This window comes from Haematobia irritans, chromosome 5, assembly GCF_050003625.1.
Source record: "Haematobia irritans isolate KBUSLIRL chromosome 5, ASM5000362v1, whole genome shotgun sequence".
Classification (NCBI taxonomy): Eukaryota; Metazoa; Arthropoda; class Insecta; order Diptera; family Muscidae; genus Haematobia; species Haematobia irritans.
In genome coordinates this window covers 164,836,402-164,848,248 of record NC_134401.1, presented here as the reverse complement: position 1 = coordinate 164,848,248, position 11,847 = coordinate 164,836,402, and the positions used below count along the sequence as shown (strand labels likewise).

Below are 11,847 nucleotides of genomic sequence, written 5' to 3'. Positions count from 1 at the left end.
ATTGTAAATATTATTTCGTAATTAGATGATTTGTATTTTTTAATAAAAATCTATTTTAAGAAAAATACAGTGTAATATATTGACTTATTTGAATCCAATAGGTAATGTATTTTTGATTAGAGAAACACATGACTGGGTTACACACGCAGAAAAAACGAAAATATGGAAATAAATTTAAAAAGTTTGTGGAAAAAAAAATCTTGAAAAAAAATTTTATAGAAATAAAATTTTGACAAAATTTTCTATAGAAATAAAAATTTTGGGAAAATTTTCTATAGAAATGACAATTTGAAAAAAATTCTATAAAAATAAAATTTTGACAAAATTTTCTTGGAAATAAAATTTTGAGAAACTTTTCTATAGAAATAAAATTTTGGGAAAATTTTCTGTAGATATAAAATGTTGACAAAATTTTCTATAGGAATAGAATTTATTCTAAATTTATTCTGATAATTGGTTGACAGTTTTGCTGCAAGTAGAAGATGCTGATGAGGAATGTGGTAATTTCGAAACGTGCGTCCATCCAACCATCTTGCAGTCTATAGAGCTTTACCTAAATAAATTTGACAAATATTATTTTCCTCTGTTGGTTAAGCTACACTTGTAGTTTAGTCAATGCATGGTTTTAAGCTGAAATCAAAAACAACAAAATGATTGAAGAATGAACCAACAATAACAAAACAAAAAGGAAATACAATTTTGATAAATTTTCTATAGAAATAAAATTTTGACAAAAGTTCGAAATAAAATTTGTCAAAATTTTTTATAGAAATAAAATTTTGACAAAATTTTCTATAGAAATAAAATTTTGACAAAATTTTCTATAGAAATAAAATTTTGATAAAATTTCTATAGAAATAAAATTTTGACAAAGTTTTCTATAGAAATAAAATTTTGACAAAATTTCCTTTAGAAATAAAATTTTGACAAACTTTTCTATAGAAATCAAATTTTGACATAATTTTCTATAGAAATAAAATTTTGACAAAATCTTCTATAATAACAAAATGTTGACAAAATTTTCTATAGAAATAAAATTTTAACAAAAGTTTGAAATAAAATTTTGTCAAAATTTTCTATACAAATAAAATGTTGACAAAATTTTCTATAGAAATAAAATGTTGACAAATTTTCTATAGAAATAAAATTTTGACAAACTTTCTATAGAAATAAAATATTGACAAAATTTTCTATAGAAATAAATTTTGAGAACATTTTATAAAGAAATAAAATTTTGGGAAAATTTTCTATAGAAATAAAATTTTTACAAACTTGTCTATAGAAATAAAATTTTGGGAAATTTTTCTATAGAAATAAAATTTTGACAAAATTTGCTATAGAAATAAAATTTTGACAAAATTTCCTTTAGAAATAAAATTTTGACAAACTTTACTATAGAAATAAAATTTTGACAAAATTTTCTATAGAAATAAAAATTTTGGGAAAATTTTCTATAAAAATAAAATTTTGACAAAATTGTATACAGAAATAAAATGTTGACAAAAATTTCTATAGAAATACAATTTTAACAAAAATTTCTATAGAAATAAAATTTTGGCAAAAATTTCTATAGAAATAAAACTTTGTTGTTGTTTTTTGATTTCAGCTTAAACCAATGCATTGACTAAACTGCAAGTGTAGCTTAACCAACAGAGGAAAAGAATGTTTGTCAAATTTATTTGGGCAAAGCCCTATAGACTGCAAGATGGTTGGATGGGCGCACGTTTCGGAATTTTGACAAAAGTTTCTATAGAAAAAACATTTTGAAAAAATTGTCTATAGAAATAAAATTTTAACAAAATGTTCTACAGAAATAAAATTTTGGGAAAATTTTCTATAGGAATAAAATTTTGACAAAATATTCTATTGAAATAAAATTTTGACAAAATTTTCTATAGAAATAAAATTTTGACAACATTTTCTATAGAAATAAAATTTTGACAAAATTTTCTATAGAAATAAAATTGTGACAAAATGTTCTATAGAAATAAAATGTTGACAAAATTTTCTATAGAAATAAAATTTTGACAAACTTTTCTATAGAAATAAAATGTTGGCAAAATATTCTATAGAAATAAAATTGTGACAAAATTTTTTTAGAAATAAAATTTTGACAAAATTTTCTATAGAAATAAAATTTTGACAAAATTTTCTGTAGAAATAAAATGTTGACAAAATTTTCTATAGAAATAAAATTTTGGGAAAATTTAGATAGAAATACAATTTTGACAAAATTTTCTATAGAAATAAAATTTTGACAAAATTTTCTATAGAAATGACATTTTGAAAAAATTTTCTATAGAAATAAAATTTTGACAAAATGTTCTATAGAAATAAAATCATGGTTCTTCCACAGCAAATGTGAAATTGCTTCTTAGTAAGGTAAACCTTAACAAAATTAAAATTAAAAGCTCGCTTCAGAAGGAACACTTTATTCAAAAAATTACCCAACATTATATAAAAAGATCCCAAAGGTGTTTAATACCTCTACTTAAAAAAAAAATAAAAAAATCCATATTTTCATAAATTGTGATATTTATTTTTTTTATTTCAGTGAGTCTTTTTAGGGTTAATTGGTTATTTGCTGATTTTAGTATATTTATATTAATTTAAATAAATTAAATAAAAAGTATAAGAAAGAAAACATAGGACAGGTATGAAAAAGTTAGTACAAAAATGTCTTATAATATGGCACAGGACCAATCGAAAATATCGACTTTTTCGATTCGATTTTAAAAAAAAGCAAAGATAAACATAAATTAATATACAAAAATTTTGAATAGTGCTATACATCTTAATTTTTAACTTAAAAATCTATAACAAATATTTGGCTTAAATCCTAATGTTAAGTTCTTATTATTAAAATGTTAAATTATTAAATATAAATATTGTTAAAATTACAAAAAATCAAAACTTGGGAGTAAGTATACATTTGCAGCCTTATTAAAAAATTTTAAAATTGGAATTTTTCGTTATTGTCAATGGTCATTTCAATGACTGTATTAAAAAAAACATATTCGCGAATACAAAGTTTGTTATCAATAATATTAATACAGCGCCATCTAGTGACGAATTTATGAATTAATAGACAATTTATATTATCTTTAAAACAAATGAGTTTATATGCAATTCGGAAAAAAGTGTTTACTAAATAGAAGACTTCATGAATGCATCAATTTTTAAGAGTATTCGTATAAGGACTTTGCATTTTATTTTATTTTGTTTTTATATTTTTATATTCAATTTATTATTACTTATATATTTTAGAATAAGGCTTTTGGATTTCTTGTTTAAGAAAATTATTTACTTTTATTTTAGTATTAAATTAATATTGGGTACTCGGAAAAAGTACTATCACATAAGAACACTGCCCTGATATCCATGGGCTCAAGAAGACAGTGTTTGAATGAAACCACAGACATAGAAAAATATTTTTTTTCTTCGAAATGAAATTTTAGACCATGTTAATTTCTATGGTAAAGGGATATTCATTAGTGCGACAAACGAAAGTAATTAGAAAGGTAAAGGACGAAAAGTAATTAGAAAGGGGAAACTTTGTACAAATCCTATTATAATATGAAAGCAAAATGAATCCTTGGACAATTTAAGCTAGAATGAAAATTGTTGCAAACAAAATTTGTTTGAGTGAATCCTATTATAGGGAACCCAAAGTTTGAATTTATTTTTATGATTTATGGCCATTTTTATGTATCTCCGTTAGACTTTAACTCCCAGTTAACAGAAAGTAAAATCGAAATATCTTCTCTCCGGTTAACTTTAACTGAAAAATGTTTAGCAGTTAAGTTCCTAACTGGCATGTGGAATATATAGACATGATGACAGCCATGTCCAAAGTACGGTTTAAAAGTTCGTTAGCTAACGTAGCACTAACGGAGCTTCCTGAAAATGGGGGTTAAAGAAAAAACTCTGACGACAAAAAATAAACCATACACACAAAAATTTTTTTTCTGATTCAATCATGAAATTAATTGATCAAATTAATTTTTTAATTGAAATGTCTTCAATCACAGAAATTATGGTATCAATAAAAAAATTAATTGATCCAATATTATTACTAATATGATATTATTAATTTTTGTGATTGATTTTTATTTCAATTAAAAATTTTTTTTGAATCAATTATATTTTTAGTTGAATATTTTTTAAAACTGAATTAAGACTTTAATTGGAAAAATGTTCGTGAAATGTTTTTCTGTGTACCGTAAAATATTTTTTCTTATAGATCGAATATAATTCGAAGATAATTTGGAGGCAAACGTGACTGCAATTGACATAAGCTTGAATTTATTTACACTCAAAGAAAATAATGTAACGACAAAATGGGAAAAAAAATTCGGAATCAAATTCCCAATTGTCGTTGATATATTTCTTTACGGATATATCGTTAGGGACAAAAGTGGTTTATGTTTACTTCCATCTAAGGAAATCAACCACAGTGAATCTTCTAATAATGGATACCCACGGCAGCCTAACTCTTGTCCACATATGAGAGATTAATTTTTATGTGATAATATCGAAAACGTCTCACAAAAATGTTCCACTTTTGTGAAGTGTTCGCATATCAGAGTTTTCGATTTTAAGAAGTTTCACTGTACAGTAAAACCTCCCAGAAGTAGTTACCCACGGTCGCAAAAACTTTGTCCACATTTAGGTGTGGTCTAATTTTGTGCGATAAATTGTAATGTGCACACACAAAATTTTTTTCTGATTCAATTGAAATGTCTTCAATCACAGAAATGATAGTATCAATTAAAAAATTAATCGAAAGTCAATTACAAAATTAATTGATTCAACTAAAAAATTTAATTGATACCATTAATTTTCGTGATTGATTTTTATTTCAATTAAACAAATTGTTGAATCCATTAAATTTTTAATTGAATATTTTTTAAAGCTCAATTAAGACTTTAATTGGAAAACTTTTTGTGCATTTTTTTTTTCTGTGTGATATAACGTTTAATGTATATAACGAAAATTGTCCGCTTTTCAGAGTGTCCAAGTTTGAAAGGTTTCACTGTATATCGTATCGTATCTAAAATATCATTTCGAAGATCGAAATTATTCCCCTATAAACAATGTGATTCTCGGATTAAGCATGTCATACACAAATCTAAAGACTTGTGGTGGCCTGTAATTTAAGATAACGACTTCCACCATTTTCACTATCTGCCAAACGGGCCAAATGCTCTGAGGCAGCATAACAGGTGGTGGCTGTTGGTGAACTGGATCTTCGATCACCATGTATGATATTGTTATTGTTATTATTTTGATGACTGACATTTTGTCGTAATCGTGAAGCAGCCCATATAAGGACCACTATCGATGTAACCAAAACTCCTAAACCCAAACCGGGTAGAAAACTCTTATTGAGCGAATTTAAAAAGTCATAGGGTGTAGGAGTATGCGTATGAATCTCATCATAACCATCTACAGTTCTTTGTTGTTGTTGACTTGACATTGTATTGAATTTTCTCGTATTTATACTATAGTCCACATTAAGAGGACCACCTTGCATATCAGGATCTGTACTACGATCGTATTTCGAAAGATCCGCGTAGGGTCGACGTTTGAATTGCCTTGTTTGAGGTATGGAATCCGGATTACTGATCTGTAGTTGAGTTATATTCGAACAACCAATGGTGAGATCTGATTGGGGATTATGCTCTTGAACCATGACCAAGCAGAAACGATAGCTGAAAGAGAAGTGTAAAATAAACCATGAGTGTTAATCATAAGAATGGTGTAAGATTATCATTTTATACACTAAAAAAAGTTTTATTAGAACCATTTACACCCAAAGAAGGAATATGATCATCTCAAACATGTTTCAAGAGCAAAGTGTTATTTTTGGACGGGGAACATGTAACAGTGTATCTCAACCATATGATGTATCTGATTTCGGCAACCATCTATATGTTTGCCGAGAAAACAAAATTTTTGCCACGAAAAAGTTCCATATTCACCGTTGAAAAATAACATTTTGCTTTTAAAACATTGAAAAAGAGGTTTGATATGGGTCTTCTTTAAAATAAAGATATTTGAAGTCACCAACCCAGCTTTAAATCAAGGTTGCCTAAAAATAGGATACATATCTCATATTTTGAATTTTTCATTTTCGTTTACGAACGCAAGATTTTTCGTTTATCTCAATAACAAGAGACTTCAGGACATGTTACCAACAGACAGGCGGACATAGTTAGATCGTCTAAGAATTTCACCCTGATCACCCTGATACGTATCCTTTATATAGTCAAAACCAATATGTCTATGATCATACCTTAGAGTCTAACAATGAATTGATTCATTTGAACTTACCTTTCTCCCACATCCAAAGTTGAACTATCCGGAACAATGACACTGACTGTATTTTGACCATTGATCATTTTACTTTCGCAATGAATCTATAAAAGAAATAAGAGAAAATTTTTAAAAACGGCTAAAAAGGATAAATAACAAGAAATAGAATTGAAGAATGGGAACAATTTTAAGGTCCTTTTTATTAGGTGAGCAAATTAAAAATTTCTTCAAATGAGAATTTGTTCTGAAAAAATTGTAGACTGAAGTGTTGTCCATGGCTTTTTCCCATTTTTTTGACAACATACGAATACCCCGATGAAAAAACGATTCGTCTTTTGACTCAATCCGGGAATTGTCCGAATATTTGCCTTCCTCATAAGAACGAAAAAGCTGATCAAAAGGAGCACTGCCTGGGCAAAATTTTATTTCTATAGGAAATTTTCTCAAAATTTTATTTCTATAGAAAATTTTCTCAAAATTTTATTTCTACAGAAAATTTTCTCAAAATTTTATTTCTATAGAAAATTTTGTCAAAATATTATGAATATAGAAAATTTTGTCAAAATATTATGAATATAGAAAATTTTATCAAAATTTTATGTCTATAGAAAATTATGTGAAAATTTTATTTCTATAGAAAATTTTGTCAAAATTTTATTTCCAAAGAAAATTTTCTCAAAATTTTATTTCTATAGAAAATTTTGTCAAAATTTTATTTCTATAGAAACATTTCTCAAACTTTTATTTCTATAGAAAAATTTTATTTCTATAAAAAATTTCTCAAAATTTTATTTCTACAGAAAATTTTCTCAAAATTTTATTTCTATAGAAAATGTTGTCAAAATATTATGAATATAGAAAATTTTATGTCTATAGAAAATTGCGTCAAAATTTTATTTCTATAGAAAATTTTGTCAAAATTTTATTTCCAAAGAAAATTTTCTCAAAATTTTATTTCTACAGAAAATTTCTCAAAATTTTATTTCTATAGAAAATTTTCTCAAAATTTTATTTCTATAGAAAATTTTCTCAAAATTTTATTTCTATATAAAATTTTGTCAAAATTTTATTTCTATAGAAAATTTTGTCAACATTTTATTTCTATAGAAAATTTTCTCAAAATTTTATTTCTATATAAAATTTTGTCAAAATTTTATTTCTATAGGAATTTTGTCAAAATTTTATTTCTATATAAAATTTTCTCAAAATTTTATTTCTATAAAAAATTTTCTCAAAATTTTATTTCTATAGAAAATTTTCCAAATTTTTATTTCAATCGAAAATTTTCTAAAAATATTATTTCTATAGAAAATTTTGTCAAAATATTATGAATATAGAAAATTTTGTCAACATTTTATGTCTATAGAAAATTGTGTCAAAATTTTATTTCTATAGAAAATTTTCTCAAAATTTTATTTCTACAGAAAATTTCTCAAAATTTTATTTCTACAGAAAATTTCTCAAAATTTTATTTCTATAGAAAATTTTCTCAACATTTTATTTCTATAGAAAATTTTTTCAAAATTTTATTTCTATATAAAATTTTGTCAAAATTTTATTTCTATATAAAATTTTGTCAAAATTTTATTTCTATAGAAAATTTTGTCAAAATTTTATTTCTATAGGAATTTTGTGAAAATTTTATTTCTATATAAAATTTTCTCAAAATTTTATTTCTATAAAAAATGTTCTCAAAATTTTATTTCTATAGAAAATTTTCTAAAATTTTTATTTCTATAGAAATTTTGTCAAAATGTTATTTCTATAGAAAATTGTCTCAAAATTTTATTTCAATCGAACATTTTCTAAAAATTTTATTTCTATAGAGAATTTTCTCTAAATTGTATTTCTATAGAGAATTTTCTCTATATTGTATTTCTATAGAAATTTTTGTCAAAATTTTATTTCTATAAAAGATTTTATCAAATTTTTATTTCTATTGGAAATTTTCCCAAAATTTTATGTCTATTGGAAATTTTGTCAATTTTTTTCCATAGAAAATTTTGTCAACATTTTATTACCATAAAAGATTTGTTCAACATTTTATTTCTATAGAAAATTTTCTCAAAATTTTATTTCTATAAAAAATTTTCACAAAATTTTATTTCTATAGAAATTTTTTCAAAATTGTATTTCTATAGAAATTTTTTCAAAGTTTTATTTCTATAAAAAAATTTCTCAAAATTTTATTTCTATGGAAAATTTTTTCAAAATTGTATTTTTATAGAAAATTTTGTCAAAATTTTATTTTGTTATCGTGCTCAAAATTACTTTGCCGCGAATTTCCAAATATGGTGGCTGTTTATCACTCAATGTTCGGCTCAAACGCGTCAATTGTGTTCGTTTACTCGGTTGCAGCAGCTCATAGTACACCACACCCATTTAGTCCCACTAAATAAACATCATAAGTTTTTCCATGGATATTCATCGCTTTGCTCTTGATGTTGAGGCATTACCAGGGTAACCATATGAATTTTATACCCTCCATAATTAATTGGTGGTGGGGGGTCACTCTATTTGAAACTCTGAACCGATCTAACGATGTATAAGTGTGTGAAACTTGGCACAAGTTGCTGTTATAGACCTAGGTTAAATGGTATTGCAATTGGGCCATAACGGACCACTTTTAGGTATATCCCCGATATAAACTGAACCCCAGATTTGACTTTCGGAACCTTTTAGAGGAGCAAATTTCATCCGATCAGGTTGAAATTTTGTATGTGATGGTGATATATGCTCTCTATCAAGTATGCAAAAACTGGTTAATATCGGTCCATAATTGTATATAGCCCCCATGTAAACCGATCCCCAGATTTGATATCCGAAGCTTCATGGTTGAACATATTTCATCCGATCCGGCTGAAATTTGATCTTCTAATTGCTCGGCGAAATGGGTTCATAATTGGTTCACTAAAGTGGCTTATATAGGTATATAAAAGTCAGATATGAGTTGAAAAATATTTTTTTTTTTCAACTCATATTTTTTTATGCTGATAATGCAAAAAATTTTAAAATCAATGTGACAAAAGTTGAGTTTTCCAAATTATAAAAAAAAAATCGAAGACTCGAAAAAAAAACAAATTTTTGATTGTGTTAACAATCCCTATTTCCTCCATCCTTCTTTAATTATTTCTCATTTGGTTTGTTTACTTACTGGTGAATTATCGATCAGAATTTCATTGATATTCTCTTCCTTGTAGACAAATATAGCATCACACATATAATCATTCTTGCTGAGATTTATGATCCATGTTAATATTAGACCATAATCCGCAGAAAAATGTAGCTCATGCAAAATTATCTAAAAAAAAAAATTATGAGAGAAGACAATCGATTAATTTTTCAAATTTGATTGATAGAAGACATCACAAGAAACCCACCTCTTCCGATAGATCTCTAATGTGATAGTTGGTACTATGGTTTTGTTTTGCCATTGCTTCCAATTGTTCAATAATATTGGCATTATCCTCCTCCAAATTTTCCATATCACCACAACTTAACATTTCCATGGGTACTTGAATGAGGGGAGCTCCCTCCAATTTCGGTGGTGTCACACAGGTAATCTTTAAGAGATCTTGAGAAACCAATTTAGCTGCCTGCAACCATTCGGCAAATTCACGCATGGTACAATCACACGATAAGGGATTTTCTTCCATAACCAATGTTTTCAATTCCCGGGCGCCATCAAGAGCATGTTTGGCCACTATGGAAATATCATTGCCCGATAAACGTAACTCGACCAGCGATGGTAAAGGTGTTATCAGATCTGAGGTTAAAGCTCTAAGGAAATTATGGGTAAGATCCAATGTCTTAAGGCGTGTCAAATGTTGTAGAGAGGCACTGGATATTGCCACTATTCCATTGTAGCTTAAATCCAATGTTTCCAATGACCCAAGGCCATAGAAGGCATGATCTTGCAGGACATCAATTTGATTATGTCGCAGTGATAATGTGGTCAAGCGAGAAAAATTCATAAGGGCCTTGTTTTGTATACTCTTGATGAGATTACGATTCAAATTCAAGCTGGCAAGATTTTTCAATACTGGTATAGAGGTGGCTGATAAATTTCCGCTCAGATTATTGGCACTTAGATCCAGGTCCCTGGAAATATTTTTGAAAAGAAAATTTAATGAAATGAATCTCAACAAACAAATAATTTAGGTAGCCAAAGAATGAGGCTACCGGATCGTATCTCCGATTTTTGCACAACAGAGAGGAATAAAATGAAAATTTCAATGTCATATTGGTTGTACAATTAACCTAACAAAGCTGCCATCGCCGGTAATGCGCTATCAGTTATTCCGGACGACACTGCTCGTGTCGAACATATCCCACAAATAGCGCACATTATAAGTAAAGTCCGAAGGCATAGTCGATACTGCTGCATGTTTATGGGATCGATAACACATTTACCGATTATTTAGTCATCGCCGACAAGTCGTATCGATCCGACACACTGTAAGATTCTTTACAAACACCGACATTCCGTCCGGAATAACTGATAGTCTGTAAAGCGCATCAGAGATAGGGAATGAAGTCGATCCATTTTTATCGTCGGCGGCTGATACTAAAAATTTGCCTCCGACGGCGGCGGCTTGACGGCTAAGCTGATATAAATTTGTATATTCGGGGGCGCACAATTATTCATTATAAAATCAAATTGAGGTTATCGGAATGCTTATGAGATTAGTTGTACAACCAATCTTACAATCAAATTTACATATCATTCATATCATTTGAGAAAGATTTTTGCGAAATTATTATACAAACCTAATATTGAATAATTGTGGATTGAGATGAGTCGACATATTCGGCGGCGGCGTCGACTGCAAAATAAGGACCAGCGGCAGACAATGAAGCCACCGAGTCGCGCCGCTGATTTTTGTCGCCACCGACCATTTTTTGCCAGTCGACGCCGCCGCCGAATATGTCGACTCATCCCGACTCAAATTTAACCGCCAATTAATCAAAAATATCGATTTAAATCAGAAAAATGTATTAATAATTGTCGTATTTTTTCAATTTCAAGGTGCTATAATAATTTTGTAAAAATTTAGCTCAGAAATTTTTAACGAAATGTAAATTTCGTTGTAAGATTGGTTGTACAACTAATCTCATTACAATTCCAATAACTTCAAATTGATTTTATAATGGATAATTGTTCGCCGCGAATATACATATTTATATCGGCTTAGACGTTAAGTCGCCGCCGCCGGAGGCGTCGACAAAAATCAGTCGCCTCCGACAAAAATCTGCACCGGTCAGAGACAGAGAAAGAGAAAGAAGCCGACCTATTTTTACCGGTGGCGGATGACACTAAAATTTTGCCTCCGGCGGCAGCGGATTGACGACTAAGCCTATATAAATTTGTGTATTCGGCGGCAGACATTTATCCATTATAAAATCAAATTGAGGTTATCGGAATGCTTATGGGATTAGTTGTACAACCAATGTCACAATGAAATTTACATATCATTCATATCTTTTGACCAAAATTTGTGCGAAATTATTTTAGAAACCAAATATTGA

General features: G+C 27.6%; 1 protein-coding gene across 1 annotated transcript in view; it reads right to left on the bottom strand.

Annotated features, from left to right (window-relative positions):
* Positions 1-4,733: 4,733 nt before the first annotated feature.
* Positions 4,734-11,847, bottom strand: part of Lrt (Leucine-rich tendon-specific protein) — a 60,972-nt gene continuing 53,858 nt past the window's right edge. Inside the window, exons 4-7 of the mRNA XM_075311067.1 lie at positions 9,699-10,419; positions 9,473-9,619; positions 6,337-6,422; positions 4,734-5,714 (exon numbers count right to left, since the gene is read on the bottom strand). Coding sequence (XP_075167182.1) covers positions 5,132-5,714; positions 6,337-6,422; positions 9,473-9,619; positions 9,699-10,419 — 1,537 coding nt within the window. The 3' untranslated portion in view covers positions 4,734-5,131. The remainder of the gene's footprint in view (positions 5,715-6,336; positions 6,423-9,472; positions 9,620-9,698; positions 10,420-11,847) is intronic.